A 16,873-nucleotide genomic window follows, 5' to 3' on the forward strand; every position below is an offset into this window, starting at 1 on the left:
AGCCCACCTAGAGTTTGCCAAATAGCATTTGAAGGCCTCTCAGACCATAAGAAACAAAATTCTCTGGTCTAATGAAACAAAGATTGAACCCTTTGGCCTGAATAACAAGCGTTTTGTCTTGTTGAAACAAGGCACTGCTCATCGCCTGGCCAATACTATCCCTACAGTGAAGCATGGTGATGGCAGCATCCTTCTGGTGGGATGTTTTTCAGTGGCAGGAGCTGGGAGACTAGTCAGGATTGAGAGAAAGATGAATGCAGCAATGTACAGAGACATCCTTGATGAAAACTTGCTCCAGAGCACTCTGGGCCTCAGTTTGGGGCGAAGGTTCATCTTCCAACAGGATAATGACCCTAAGCACACAGCCAAGATAACAAAGGAGTCACTACGGGACAACTCTTTGAATGTCCTTGAGTGGCCCAGCCAGAGCCAAGACTTGAAACCGATTGAACATCTCTGGAGAGATCTGAAAATATGCCGATGCTTCCCATCCAACCTTATGCCCAAAAATAAGTGTGTCAAGCTTGTAGCATCATACTCAAAAAGACTTGAGGCTGTAATTGGTGCCAAAGGTGCTTCAACAAAGTATTGAGCAAAGACTGTGAATACTTATGTACATGTGATTTTTTTCGTTCTTTATTTTTAATACATTTGCAGAGATTTCAAATAAACTTATTTCACGTTGTCATTATGGGGTGGTGTTTGTAGAATGTTGAGGAAAATAATGAATTTAATCCATTTTGGAATAAGGCTGTAACATAAAATGTGGAAAAAGCGAAGCTGTAATACTTTCCAAATGCACTATATGTGTTGAATGTATTATGTACTTTTATTTTCCTCACATTACTACAAAATAAGTGCAGGACAGTTCTGAAGTATATGTCCCTTTGTGACACACAACCCTTCTCACACCGTGACAGGGCACTGCACTATCACATATACCCCTCCCCAGTTTTAACCCAGGGGTGGAACACATTGGTACATGTGTGTACATATGTCTCCTCTGTGCCAGCCATTACCTAACTTTCCAACAAAGTATTGAGCAAAGGCTGTAAATACTTATGTAAATGTGATTTTTTTTTTTTTCATTTTTTTAAAATACATTTGCAAAGATTTCAAATGAACTTCTTTCACATTGTCATTATGGAGTATTGTCTGTAGAATTTTGAGGAAAATAATTGAATCTATTTTGGAACAAGGATGTAACATAACAAAATGTGGAAAATGTGAAGCGCTGTGAATTCTTTCTGGATGCAATGTGTGTGTGTGTGTGTGTGTGTGTGTGTGTGTATGTGTGTATATATATATATATATATTACACATTACACACTACACACACACAATGCTGTGAAAAAGTTTTTGCCAACTTTCTGATTTATTTTTTTGCATATTTGTCACACTTAAATCACTCAGGTTATCAAACAAATTTTATTATTACACAAAGATAACCTGAGTAAATACAAAATTCAGTTTTTAAATGATGGTTTCATTTATTAAGGCAAAAAAGCTGTCCAAACATGCCTGGCTTTATGTGAAAAAGCAATTTCCCCCTAAACCTAATAACTGATTGTGTCACCCTTGGCAGCAACAACTGCAATCAAGCGTTTGCGATAACTGGTAATGAGTCTTTGATATTGCTGTGGAGCAAATTTGGCCCACTATTATTTGCAGAATTGTTTTAACATTGGAGGGTTTTGCAGCATGAACAGCCTGTGTAAGGTCATAATACAGCATCCCAATTGGATTTAAGTCTGGGCTTTGACTAGGCCACTCCAAAACCTAAATTTTGCTTTGTTTGAACCATTTGGAGGTGGACTTGCTGTTGTGTTTCGGATCATTGTCCTGCTGCATAACCCAAGTGCACTTGAGCTTGAGGTCACGCACTGATGGCCGGACATTCTCCTTTAGGAATTTCTGGTAGCGTTCAGAATTCATGGTTCCATCAATTATGGTAAGTCGTTCAGGTCCTGATGCTGCAAAGCAGCCCCAGACCATCACGCTACCTCCACCATGTCTGAGTGTTGGTATGATGTTCTTGTTATGAAATGCTGTATTCATTTTATGCCAGCTGTAACGGGACGCACGCCTTCCAAAAAAGTTACATTTTTGTTTAATCAGTCCACAGAATATTTGCCTAAAAGTCTTGGGGATAATCAAGATCTTTTTTGGTAAATGTCAGATGAGCCTTTGTGTTCGTTTTGGTCAGCAATGGCTTTGGCCTTGGAACTCTCCCATGGATGCCATTTTTGCCCAGTCTCTTTCTTATTGTTGAATCATGAACACTGATCTTACCTGAGGCAAGTGAGGCCTGCAGTTCTTTAGATGTTGTTCTGGGTTCTTTTATGACTTCCTGGATGAGTCGTCGTCATGCTCTTGGAGTAATTTTTGTAAACAAGCCAGCCACTCCTGGGAAGGTTCACCACTGTTCCAAGTTATCTCCATTTGTGGATAATGGCTCTCCCTGTAGTTCACTGGAGTTCCAAAGCTGTAGAAATGGCTTTGAATCCCTTCCTAGACCGGCACATGTTTGTTTTTTAATGTGTTCTTGAATTTTTTTAGTTTGTGTCGTGATATGTGGCTTTTTGTGATCTGTTAGCATGCTTCACTTTGTCAGACAGCTTCTATTTATGTGATTTCTTGACTCAACAAGTCTGGCAGTAATCAGGCCTGGGTGTGGCATGTGCAAAAAATTTTTTTTTTTTTAAATTTAACGTAGCTTTCCAAAAAAATTGTGGTTGATCCACAGTTCATTCATCGTTTAGCATGGGTAATTACTTTTTCACATAGGGCCAGGCCGGTTTGAACAGTTTTTTTTTCCCTTAATAAATGAAATAATTTAAAAACTGCATCTTTCATTTACTCGGGTTATCTTTGTGTAATATTAAAATTTGTTTGATGATCTGAATCATTTAAGTGTGAGAAATATGCATAAAATTAAAACGTGCAGACTTTCAGCTTTAATTCAAGGGGTTCAAATGTAATTGGACAAATGAATATAATCATAAATGTTCATTTTTAATATTTAGTTGAGAATCCTTTACTGGCAATGATCTCCTGATGTCTGGAACCCATGGACATTACCAAAGACTGGGTTTCCTCTTTTCTGATGCTTTGTCAGGCTCTAACTACAGCTTGCTTCAGTTCTTTGTTTGTGGGTCTTTCTGCCTTTAGTTTTGCAAGTGAAATGCATGCTCAATTGGGTTGAGTTTAGGTGATTGACTCGGCCATTGCAGAATATTCCACTTCTTTTCCTTCAAACGCTCCTGGGTTGCTCTTGCAGTGTGATTTGGATCATTGTACATCTGTACTGTGAAGTGCCGTCCAATCAACTTTGCTGCATTTGGCTGAGCCTGGGCTGACCGTATAACTGTAAACGCTGCAGAATTCATCCGGCTGCTTCTGTCTTCTGTCACATCATCAATAAACACCAATGACCCAGTGCCACTGGAATCCATGCATGCACATGCCATCACACTGCCTCCACCATGTTTTACAGATGATGTTTTGTGCTTTGGATCATGAGCTGTTCCAAGCCTTCTCCACACATTTCTATCCCGTCATTCTGGTACAGATTAATCTTGGTTTCATCCGTCCAAAGAATGCTTTTCCAGAACTGGTCTGGCTTTTTAGATGTGTTTTTTTTTTTTTTTTTTTGACAAGGTCTAATCTGGCTTTTCTATTCTAAATGCTTATGAATGGTTTGCACCTTGTGGTGAACCCTCTGAGGGTATTTGCTCTTGTGAAGTCTTCTCTAGATTGTAGACTTTGACAATTATAAGCCCACCACCTGTAGAGTGTTCTTTACTTGTCTGGATGTTGTGAATGGGTTTTTCTTTATCATAGAGAGAATCTTGCGATCATCCACCACTGTTGTCTTCCATGGGCGTCCAGGACTTTTTATGTTGCTGAGCTTACCAGTGCATTCTTCTTTCCTCAGAATGTACAAAACTTTATTTTGGCTACTCCTAAAGTTGCTGCTATCTCTCTGATGGATTTGTTTAGTTTTTGAATCTTTACAATGGCCTGTTTTACGTGCATGGACAGCTCCTTTGAACACATAATGTAGATGCACAGCAATTCCAAATGAAAAAAACACACTAAGGCTGGCCATAAATTATACAATTTTCTTATTCAATGTTCCTTTAGATTTACCAAAACCATATAATATGAGGTCAAACCTAAACTCTTTCAATGTGTACGCAGTCGGGTAGTCCCTTGCACAAGAAAATTGTAAAGTGTATGGCCAGCCTTAGAATCAACTCCAGACATTTTACCCGCTTAATTGATGAAGAAATAACGGAGTAGCCCACACCTGGCCATGAAACAACTTTTGATTCAATTGTCCAATTACTTTTGGTCATCTAAAAAAGGGGGGATGGCTATTCTTAAAGAGAAACTGCAGCCTGCTCACATAATTTGTAATAAAAACATCTTTGCCATTCTGAAGCTTCCCTCCAACCACTTTGCATATTATTTTATATATACTGTGATTCTGTACTTGCCAGATATGCTGCAAAAATCTCCCTCTGCTGAGTCTGGCTGTGTCCATTGCCAAATATGCTGCAGAAATCTCCCTCCGCTAAGTCTGGCTGCGTCCATTTTAACTGTGGCCAGTTGAAGCTGCTGCCTGTTCACATCCTGGATTTACACAGACACAGAGGCACACCTCCAGCTCTGCATCTCTTATTGGCCCTTTTATGACCCCCCCCCCCCCCCCCCCCCCGGCAAACTCTCACAAGAGTGAGAGAGAGCTGTGCTTGATGTCATAAGCCTAGGCTTTTTACCAGACAAGAAGCAGGAAGTGGGCTGTATAAGGTATTTACTGGCAGAAAAAAAAATATTTTACTATCCAAAGTTAAAACAAGGGCAGAAAATTTAATAGATGGAAAGATGAAAAAAAAAAAGTTCAACTTTAAGAGCTGTAATTCCTAAACCCTTCCTCCAATTTGGATGTGCATACCCTCAAATTAAACCTGAGTGTGCACTTTCAGCCCATATCTATTATATAACTATAGCTTGAATGTGTTTTGGTAAATACCTGAAAAAAACTAAAATTGTGCCTGTGTCCAAATATATATGGACCTAACTGTATATCTATATGTACACTATATTGCCACAAGTATTGGGACGACTGTGTGTATCCCATTATCTTCCAGCGCTGTGAAGGTTAACAGCAGCGCCTTCTAATCAAGAAAGCTGTGCCACTCACCTGCCCCCCTCCTGTCATTTTTACATAGTCTCCTTTTTAAATTTCGCAAGCACTATGTATTGTTAGGGCCACATTTATATCCAATCAGATAGGCCTTTACACTACATACTGTAGTTGTTAGTATATTTAGATTGTAACTTACATGGCCAGCTTAAGTTGCCACAAACACTATAAACACGCTAAACACATTGAAGCTAAGGCTTGCCAGTGATTAATTTATAGATTGAAAACAACTTATAAGAAAGTTCAGGTTTGACTTATTTTTTTTTCTTGTACTAGATACTTGTCCAGCATCTGACGAAAACAGTTTACTTAGCGAAGAGAAGTGCAAGAATTCTCTAACTCATCTTCACCAGGCTCAGTGGTTTCAGGTAAAGCATATCTGTGCTATTATAAATGTTATTTTTTTTTTCTCTACACTTTTAGATAGTTAACGTGTAGCTAAACCAAAAAAGTTATATATTGAAGATTAATAGTCCTTAGATGTGGTGGCTGCATTCGTTATCCTTTTTCAGGCTAAAGAACTTTTCCAGCAAGTACAGAAAATACCTAAATGACAACTATGGCTGCCTGCCCCATGGGTAAAATGGAGAAATTAGTGTAGATTGAAGGGACAGGAATGTGTTGTTTGCAGAATCATCTTGTTAAAATAAAGGACCGGGAAACTTTAAAATAAATACGTTTTTGGACTTCCATATGTTTTAAGGTTGAAAAAGACTGTGGCCACTTTAGCCACACAGAGGAAAACAACCTTTATTCCTGATCACATTTAAGAATGCTCAGAACAATTATCTGGATCAAAAACATTTCTCTTTAGCCTTTAGTAGTTGTAATATTAGTAATTACATCAAAACGTGAGTTGTAAGTTTATTTATTTTGCACTGACATACACCTTAACCACTTCTACTGTAAAGAGCAACTTTTTAACTGATAGAAAATCATTCATTATTTTGTCAGTAACTCATTTTCCCTACTCTTAACAGTTTTCTAGACTTGGTTAACCACTTCCCGCCTGCACTATAGCTGAATGATGGCTACAGCACAGACTTTAATTGCCGGGAGGGCATCAATAGACATCCTCCCATGCCTGAGCTGTCTGTGTGTGGTGCGCTTTGTGATCACCGAGTCAGTGAGACTTGGCCAATCACAGATCGGAGTAAGAGACTGATCCTGGCCCCATACCACGTGCAGGGCCGGTGCAAGGGTTTTTGTCTACTTAGGTGAAGATGCAGTTTGGTGCCCCCAACCATCCTTCTGCTACCTCCCTCCCCTTCACAATGCAAACCCCCACCCCCATATGGCATATACTTTATTTGGCTGCTGTTACATCATCAATGTTACCATGAATTCAGTCAGGAATGTAATGCAGTGTATATCGCATTGCATTACATTCTTTCATGGATGGGGAAATGGTCAGTTGCTTCCAGGTCAGTAACAAGAAGGGGAGGAGAGCGGACCTGTGTGCGCTTTTCTCTCTCCTCTCTACCTAGCAGCACCCACTATGGGCAAGCAGAGCCGGGATACATAGGAGGGGGGAGGGGGCGATCAGCGATTTTTTTAGTGGGACTGCGGCGAATCGGACACTAACTGACACTTTGACACTTTTTTGGGGACCATTAACACTAGCAGGGAAGGGGTTAACAGGGGCAATCAAAAAATGTGTCCTTAGGAGGTGCTTGCTAACTGTGTGGGGGATGGACTAACTGAGGGAAGACAGAGATCCCTGTTCCTGCTTAGGAACACTAGATCTTTCTGTTTATACCTGACAGGATGGCGATCTGCCTTGTTTACATCGGCAGACCCCTGTCCTGTCTCTCTGGGGAGCGATCCCGGGTGGCTGGTAGACATCGCGTCCGCCAGACCCACTGACTGGCTCCCCCTGTGGCCATTTAGCGCACAGAATGACGTACAGGTGCGTCGTTTCACGCAATAGAGCCGACCTGCCACAGTATATGTACTGCAACCGGTCGGCAAGTAGTTAAGGTATAACAAAAGGCAAAAAACATATTTCTCCATTTACATGAAGGTCAGGTTAATCTAGCCCCACACAGGGTTCTCCATTACAGTGTAAATGGGAACTCTGTGGATCTGACTTGAAAGGGAACATTGTGGGCCCTGATGTAAAGGAGGAATCTGATCTAACGGGGGATGTTGCTGACTCTGGTGTAAAGGGACACTGTGATGTAAGGGAGTCTCTGGTCACCACAGCCCCCTCCTTACACAGGAGTCCATAGAGCTCCCCCTTGCATCACATTCCACAGAGGCTGCAGATATGGCACACGGGAGGTCAGAGACTGCGGGCACGGGAGGTCAGAGACTGTGGGCACGGGAGGTCAGAGACTGCGGGCACGGGAGGTCAGAGTCTGTGGACATGGCACACGAGAGGTCAGAGTCTGCGGACACGGCACATGAGACCGACATAAAGCTAAAAGCAGCATTGAACTTGCTTACCCTTCTACAGTGTTGGCAGTCTTAAAGATACAACGTCCTTTCATCTGTGCTGTGCCACTCGTGCTCCTACTGTGCCTTCTGCTGGACCCTGGCCCCTCTCACTTGGCTCCTCTCCAGCCCCCTTCCCCCATCTCACAGGCCTCCAGTTCAGCGGCGATTGTCTGTGTGCTGCTGACTGGAGGTGTTTGTGTCTCTCTGCCACCACTCCGGGGGAGATAGGATTTCCTTTTGCTACCATAGCGATCCCTGAGGACTCCCTTGTCTCTGAGACTGCGTTGCTCTTCCTGTGCTGCATCTGTAAGAGAGGAGGAGGGGGAGTGGAGTAGACGGGGCCGGGACTTGGGAGAGGAGCTGCAGCCGTGGAGCCAGTGGAGCCTGAATTTAACAGCACCCAAGGCTGTGCTGCGCTGCCTGCCTGTGTCAGCTTACTGAGTGAGCCAAGTAAGGATGAGAGGAGGGCCGGTGCCAGCATTAGCACTTCTTGGGAACCCTGACTTTGGCACCCCCTCTCCTGGCGCCGGCCCTGATCACATGATGTAAACAAAAGATTGGTAATCTGCTTTTTTTTCTTCTCACGCTGACATTGTGAGCAGAATAAAAAAGACAATTACCAGTTCTTGTCAAAGGGACAGCGGTCCCAAACAGTGAGAGCCACCGCCGCCTGCCAGGGCCCACCCGTGCCACCTGCCAGTGCATTTCAGTGCCCACCAGTGCCACCTACAGTATCAATGCCAATCAGTGTCACCTACCAGTGCCCTTCCATGCCACCTATAAATGCCCTTCAGTGCCACCATCAGTGCCACCCATCAATGCTGCCTCATCAGCGCACATTAATGAAGGAGAAAAATTACCTGTTTGCAAAATTTTATAAAACTGTTTTCTTTTTCAAAATTTTTGGTCTTTTTTTTTTGTTTTGTTTTTTGCAAAAAATTAAAAACCCAGCAGTGGTAAATACCCCCAAAAGAAAGCTCTATTTGTGGGAAAAAAATGATAAAAAATGTAATATGGGTACAGTGTTGCATGACCGTGCAATTGTCATTCAAAGCTGAAAATTAGCCTGGGCAGGAAGGGGGTTTAAGTGCCCAGTAAGCAAGTGGTTAAACACACATTCTTTTAATAAGGTAAGGCTTGTCTTTTGCCACTTTGAGGCTTGCAAAGATATTGTTTGAAGAATAAAGACAGTAACCATAACAGCTCTTTTCATTGTGTTGCCTAAAGATTTGTTTTAGTAAGCAACTGCTATATGTAGAATGTTCCTTTAAATGGCCCATTCTCTAAAATCAGCCCTCTTTTCAGTTATTGTATAAATATATCGTGAAACTTTGAAACTGAAACTGAGTCATAAAGTTTAATCTTTTGTAAGGTTGAATTTACTTTGTTTTTCCACAAAGACATATTTTATATATACTGGACAACACGAATATTGGAGGAAAAATTCAAAGCAAAACATTTTTTGTTGAAATAATAGAATTTTAACTACTCAAAATTATTAGTTTTGGTGAGAACAAGTTAAACCCTCATACTTAAAGTGTAACTAAAGGCAAAACTTTTTTTTAGTTTTGAATAGAGTGAAGATGGATTAGAACAATTGTCAGTTTAATTGCTGTCTGTGCCCCTGTTAGGGAGATTCACACTCCTCTATTTGTCCTGTTTACCATTATCACTGAAAGTGAAAGAAAAAGAAAATCCCAAATTTTGGGTTGTCCTCAGAAAAGTAATAAAGCAGAAATCTTCCAATGGGGACAATGGTTCTGATTATCTGGGGGACCCCAAGGGATTCCCTTATTTTGTAGATATTTCCTCTCATTTCCTATTTGTTTATGGGGCAGGAAGTGAAGGGAAATCTCCGCAATGGGACACAGGTGACGAAGAAAAATCTAACCGGGATATAAGGCTTCATGTACATGGGACATTTTTACAACCTCTCCTGAACAATTTAACTTGACAGATAGTACCCACATTTTAAAACGTCAGTTTTGCGCTTGAAATAATGCCTCTAAACTCAGCGTCTGAACCCATTTTTTTGCGTTCCAAAAAGCCTTTTAAACTCAACTGCCAAACAACTATAAATTACCCTATGTATATGTACTGATAAGATAACATAGAGGAGAGTTTAAGAGCAGTTGAAAAAAAATGCCCAACGGCTCCTAAACGTCCGTTTAGCAGCAGCAGTGTACATGAGGCCTAACCCTCCTGTACTCTATCCAAAATAAAAAAAAAAGTTTTGTCTATCATTCTACTTTAAGTGCATGTCCCTGCGAGAGCCTTGTTTGACCAATCAGGGATACACAGGTGACTATGCATCCTTGTGTAGAGTGTCGGGGGGGGGGAGCGGGAGCCAAGTGCATCGGAGCAGGGGAACCCAGAAGAGGTGAATCGAGGCTGCTCTGTGCAGTGGACAGGTATGTCTAACATGTTTATGCTTTTTCATGAGATTTAGTGATGTCACTACTTTGTCTTCTCACTGTTCTTGCTCAATCGAGGTACCTTTTTAAATGAGGACACAAAACATACCAAGATGGCTACCTCTACACAGGGACAGTGTAGAACAGGGCATTGTTAGGTCAGTATTGAAAGGCCAGCAGCAGGGAGACCACATGCAATATTGGTGACCTTTTGCCCCCTGCGTGCGTTTTTATTTATTTTTTTTTTTTTTTTTTGAGGCGGGCAGCTTCCAAAGTTCAATAGCATATTTTTTTTTAAATGTGCCTTTTTTTTTAGTTTGACAGATGTAAGTTTTAAAATAACTAATGTTACTGTAGATAAAGTATATATTGTATTCTATAATTGATCTCATTTATAATACTAAAATTATATTTGCAGGTATATATTAGTACAAAGCTTTGCAAAGTTATTACAAATAAAATAAGGGCCCTTTTTTAATTTAACTTTTTTTTTTTTACTGGAACACTAAGCCCTGGTTTACACCACTGCAGCTTTGAAATCATGCTACTTCAGTGCGATTTCAAAGCCGCTGTTCTGTGTGATTTGGATTTTCCATTTCATTGCGGATTACGACTTAATTTAGCAGAAGTCAATGAAAGCCTCAATAAACTCACAGAAAAGTAATGGAGGAACCTTTTCAGTCACTGTGACTTGAGTCACAGCGATTTGAACGGTTCCATTGCCAAAATTAGGGCTAGACTTGCCGTGCGATTTCAACTGTCATATCGCATGACAAATCACATTGGTGTGGATGAGAGCTTAAACATTTTACAGAACAAAACTAATTAAAAAATTGTTAAAATATTAATGATAAAGAGAAAAGATGCCTCATTTAAAGTGGAAATAAAGTCTGCTAGAATTTTTTTTTTAAGGCCCCCCAGGTGGTTTATGCCATAATGTACTAGTATGCACAACATATTAGTACATTATAGCAGACTTATCTGTCATATGGTGTCCAGTCCAGTGCAGTGCTAGGACCGATCCGGCGGGCCCCTGGCGCTTCCATCTTCGCCTGCTCTTCCTACCGGATGCCGTGCCTTCGGCCACTTGATAGGCCAGGCCACAATGATGCCCCTCCTGCACATGCGCGCAGAAGTCACATTGCTGCAGCACAGATTAGGGCCATAAATGTTTACTGAGCTGCGCATGCGGGGTTCAGGGAACATGACGACTGACGGGCAGAAGGATGCATTTATGGCAGAAGAGATCTATAGGGTGTCTTCTGTCATTAATAACCTGCCTGTCAGCTATTTGATTCAAAAGCAACTTTAATGGGAACTTTTTTTTTTATTTTGCAGTTCCTTTAACTGGACCGTTTTTGATCTGCACATAAATGTAAAACTATGTAATGATAATGTTGTGACATCCTATTTCTCAATGAATTTGACACTTACAGAAATTGAACGCAAACATTGTCTGCTTGGAAATGTAATTTTACACAGGAGCTGCGATACAGAGCAGAATCACAGAAGCAAAACCTAGCAAGATGGCTGCCTCCACACATGAATACAGTGTAGAACAGTGTAGATTTGTTGGCAAAGTATAGTATAGGAGATATGCTTTTAAAAAAAATATTATATATATTATTTCCTATACCCAAGGTCCAGAACTAATTAATCTGTTACAATATAAATACCAGATATATTCTGCATTTTTTACAGTTAAAGTATGTGTGATAAATTCTAACTATTCTACTACTGTTTTTTGTAATGCATCTTTTCCAGTCTCATGCCAGTGATTTGCAGTCCTGTGTTATTGTTATCCGCATTTTTCGTGACTTGCGTCAGAGAGTATCGGTATGGAGGGCTCTGTCTGATTGGGTAAGGGACAGTGGAATTTTGAATACATTGCAAGTGTACTTTTCTAGATGACTATGAAAATTATTCTGTCAACATTTGGGCTAGCTTTAAATAAATATAGGGGGAAATGGAGCTGTCCCTTATACTGTCCAATGAGATTTGTTTAATTTTCCCATATAACAAAATATAAAGCATGATTAGTCACTATGGGCAACAGCTCCTACTTTCTCTCAGTTCTCACCATAAAACCAATTTCTTATTGTGCAATGGGGTACATATGGGTACATAGAGCCCATCTTCAAATTGAAATATTATTCCACCTGCATTTTTTTTTTGTTCCTCTTATGTTTTCTACAAAAGCAGTGGATAGTTGCTAAGTATAGCCTGTAACTAAGGAGCAACTCAGAAGTCCTTTTGCCCCTCCCCCTTCAGAAAAAATACTAACTGCGAAGTCCACCCAAATGTGAGCTTTCATTTCTGAGTTTGTGCTTTATAACAGTTTCTCAACCTTTTTACTTTGGAGAAAGCCTTGGGGAAAAGTTTGAGATCACAGGAAACCTCTTAAATAATGTTCAGATCTACAGCTCACAGAACATTGGTGTGATCAGCGTGCTGTTGATATAACCACAATTTTTTTTAGAAATAGCATTAAACAGAATCAATATCGAAACGTACCTGTTTGTTGTGAAATTTGTACTTGCTTTTCTCTCTATGAATGTTCAATTATGGGTTACAATTGAGGAAAGCAGTGTACGGGGGGCAGCAGGGCAAAGCACATGGGATCAGTAGTGCACCTTACAGGGGATCTTGGCACATGGGATCACAGCAGCTTACATGGGATCAAGGCATCTTACATGGGATCATGTCACATGGGATTATGTCACATGGGGAAAAGGCACCTTACATGGAATCAGGGCTAATTGCAGAGCAGCGGTCTCCTTCATTTGCAGAGCATAGCAGGGAAGCAGCTGTGATCAGTCCTCCTTTGCTGCGCTGTTCCCCACCAGCCCCTCCAATCCTTCCTTCTTGTCCATCCCGGGTGATGTCACAAGCAAGCACCCAGGATTGACAGGGGGGGAGAGGGGGGGCGGCAGGGAGCAGCGCTGCACAGCTACACAATCAGAGCCACTTGCCTGTGCATGAGTTAGCAGAGGGGATGCGAAGGACCCATCACCTGCCCGTGACAGACGGGTAGTAGGGTTCTGCGGAACCCCGGTTGAGAAACGCTGCTTTGTAGGTTGAATTAATAATTCCTTGCATTTATTTTGGGATTCCAATGAGATCTCCAACAAATTCTGGCTCTGTCTTTGCTTCTGCTAGTTTAAAAGATTTCTTTCCTTTTGGTACACATCTCATGTAAAATGCAGTGCTTCTGGAAAGTATTCACAGTGCTTAACTTTTTCCACATTTTACGTTACAGCCTTATTCCAAAATTCATTATTTTCCTCAAAATTCTACAAACAATGCCCCATAATGACAACATGAAAGAAGTTTGTTTGAAATCTTTGCAAATGTATTAAAAATAAAAAGTGAAAAAAATCACATGTACATAAGTATTCACAGCCTTTGCCATGACACTCAAAATTGAGCTCAGGTGCATCCTGTTTCCACTGATCATTCTTGAGATGTTTCTACAACTTGATTGAAGTCCACCTGTGGTAAATTCATTTGATTGGACATGGTTTGAAAAGGCACACACCTGTAGTTATAAGGTCCCACAGTTTACAGTGCATGTCAGAGCACAAACCAAGCCATGAAGTCCAAGGAATTGTCTGTAGACCTCCGAGACAGGATTATATCGAGGCACAGATCTAGGGAAGGGTACAGAAAAATTTCTGCTGCATTGAAGGTCCCAATGAGCACAGTGGCCTCCATCATCTTTCAATTAAAAGTTTGGAACCACCTAGAGCAGGTTGCCCAGCCAAACTGAGTGATCGGGGGAGAATGGCCTTAGTCAGGGAGGTGACCAAGAACCCGATGGTTACTCTGTCAGAGCTCCAGCGTTTCTCTGTGGAGAGAGGAGAACCTTCCAGAAGAACAACCATTTCTGCAGCACTCCACCAATCAGGCCTTGTGGTAAAGTGGCCAGACAGAAGCCACTCCTCAGTAAAAGGCACATGACAGCCCACCTGGGGTTTACCAAAAGGCACCTGAAGGACTCTCGGACCATGAGAAACTAAATTCTCTGGTCTAATGAAACGAAGATTAAACTCTAACAAAATAAGAAAGGAGTGGCTATGGGACAACTCTGTGAATGTCCTTGAGTGGCTCAGACTTGAACCCAATTGAACATCTCTGGAGAGATCTAAAAATGGCTGTACACCGACGTTCCCCATCTAACCTGATGGAGCTTGAGCGGTCCTGCAAAGAAGAATGGGTGAAACTTCCCAAAAATAGGTGTGCTAAGCTTGTAGCATCATACTCAAAAAGACTTGAAGCTGTAATCGGTGCCAAAGATGCTTCAACAAAGTATTGAGCAAAGGCTGTGAATACTTATACACATGTGATTTTTTTTATTTTAAATATATTTGCAAAGATTTCCAACCATCTTCTTTCACGTTGTCATTATGGGGTGTTTGTAGAATTTTGAGGAAATTAATGAATTGAATCCATTTTGCAATAAGGCTGTAACATAACATAAAATGTGGAAAAAGTGAAGAGCCGTGAATAATTTCCGGTTGCACTTTAAATTCTACAGCCACAGTGAGACTCAACTGCTATGACAGCATGCAGTGGGAAAGCTACAACCATAGAAATCTGGGGACTGCCATAACTGTTGTCTTATTAATATGATTTGCCTGGCTGTACCTGACTTCCATACTTTCTGAACTTATGAGTTTCAAAATACAGGAGCTGCCATTCATGGCTTTGCTAAAATTGAACAAGCCTGCAACCAGTATAGCCTGAAAACCCCAAAACACTTCCTGCGTACTTGGTGCATGTCACTGCTTTGCTATGTACTGAAGTTCAAATTGTGTTTACAGTCTTGAACAATTCTGGGAACTCCAGCTGCTGTAACATGTGAGGTAGCATACTAGAAGCTGCCAGTTTTGTGCTCTGGTTGGATTGTATGGATGTAGATGTCTAGGCATATGGCCCTATGTCAAGTTTTTATTGACGTGTGTGTTCCCATTAGAATTCACTGCTCTATTTGTTCTTTTAACCAATGTCCCCAGATCAAGAGGTAAGAGGAAATCTCCTAATGGAGATATTAGCAAATGTATAATAGGAGAATTCTCCTCAGTTTTGGTAATTTCCTTTTTAACTTCCTGTTACCTGTCTAGTAAAAGAAGTGAAGTTTCCCCGATAGTCCACAAAAAAAACATGGCAGGGGTTTTAAAGGATAAGTTCACCTTTTGGAAAAAAAAAATGTGCATTTATTTATTTTTTCTTAGGAGCCTGCAGAACATTGTACCTGCAGTCAGCAGATCGCAGGTGCAATCTTAGTCTCCTGCAGCTTCTCAGGATAGCTGTTTGCCTGGCAGGCAGTTACTTGAGAGCAGGAAGAATCTGTGAACTACCAGAGCGCTCACCAGCATACTCATAGTTCATTGAGAACTACAAGCCATCAACCGCAATGGCTGGCGGTATTTGTAGGCATTCATTCACAGGGAACTGTGAGCTCTGCACAGGAGAGCTATTTTCAAATTGTGACAGTGAGTACAGGGAGAGGATGCCCTGCCCGCTGTCACAGGGAATGGGGATCGGGGGGGGGCTGCAGATGCTAGAACATGTTACATGTTCCACCCTAAAAACAGGTGGAACATGTTCCAAAGATGAACTTACCTTTTTAAAGTGATTTTTAAAGGCAAAACTTTTTTCTTTCTTTTTTTTTTTTTTTATAACAAACATGTTATACTTACCTTCTCTGGGCAGTAATTTTGGCCAAAGCAGCCCTGATACTCTTCTCGGGTCCCCCGCTGGCGCTCCTGGCCCCTCCCTTCCATCGAGTGCTCCCAGAGCAAGCAGCTTGCAATGGGGGCACCCAAGCAGGCATGCTCCTGAGCCGCTGCTCTGCATGCCCATTCAGACACAGATCTGCAGCTCGACCCCCCTCCCCCCCCTCCTCACTGGCTGTGATTGACTGTCTAAGCCAATGAGGAGGGAGTGTTCCCGGAGAGCCGGTGCTCTTGTGAACATCGCTGGATTGAGAGAGAGCTCAGGTAAGTATTAAGGGGGGCTTCTGCACATAGAAGTTTTGTTTTTTTTTTTACCTTCATGCATAGGTATAAAACCTTCAGCCTTTAGAACCACTTTAACTTTTACCTTCTCCATCCAAAGCTTAAAAAAATGGGGGTATAAGTTAATTTCACATGTTGGATGTCATTATTGTTGTTTAATGTATCTTCTTAAGCGCATAGTTAATCAGCCCTTCTCTGTACTTCTTTTAGGCTTTAGAATTATTAGTCCAGAAGGCTTTGGATTCTGCATCAACACCACTTTCACCAGCAGAAGCCACACGAAGAGTTCTGGAATGTATTGCTTCTGGAGTTCTCCTTTCTGGTTAGTTTTTGAACCTTGGTTTTAGTAGTTAACAACGTTACTACATCTGTATTCTGATCTGTAATATTAAAATTTGGTTGATTATTGTACCCCTTTAGTAACAACACTGACCTGCAGAGAAAAGATCTTTGTTTAAACTGTATTAAGGAGACTCCCTAGCGGCGCCTTCATTTTCACCTAGTCCTTTTCTTGGTTTGGAATCATTGCTTCATCTTGATTCCTCATACCATAACCCATGCCTGCCCAAGAGTTCATTCATCCCGGTAGATGCTGAAAGTGTACACTGAGCTGCACAGCTCAGTGTATATAGTGAAGAGGATTGCAAATAGGCATGTAAGGATAGTATGACATAGTGGGGTTTATTTACTAAAGCTGGAGAGTACAAAATCAGACTCACTTCTGCATAGAAACCAATCCACTTCCAGGTTTTAATGCCAAAGCCTACTTGAACAAGCTGAGGTTAGAA

General features: G+C 41.4%; 1 protein-coding gene across 1 annotated transcript in view; it reads left to right on the forward strand.

Annotated features, from left to right (window-relative positions):
* The window catches only part of ZFR2 (zinc finger RNA binding protein 2), a 324,702-nt gene that overhangs the window by 294,440 nt on the left and 13,389 nt on the right, over positions 1–16,873 (forward strand). Inside the window, exons 14-16 of the mRNA XM_073594216.1 lie at positions 5,489–5,580; positions 11,830–11,925; positions 16,296–16,407. Coding sequence (XP_073450317.1) covers positions 5,489–5,580; positions 11,830–11,925; positions 16,296–16,407 — 300 coding nt within the window. The remainder of the gene's footprint in view (positions 1–5,488; positions 5,581–11,829; positions 11,926–16,295; positions 16,408–16,873) is intronic.

This window comes from Aquarana catesbeiana, linkage group LG01 (genome assembly GCF_042186555.1).
Source record: "Aquarana catesbeiana isolate 2022-GZ linkage group LG01, ASM4218655v1, whole genome shotgun sequence".
NCBI lineage: Eukaryota > Metazoa > Chordata > Amphibia > Anura > Ranidae > Aquarana > Aquarana catesbeiana.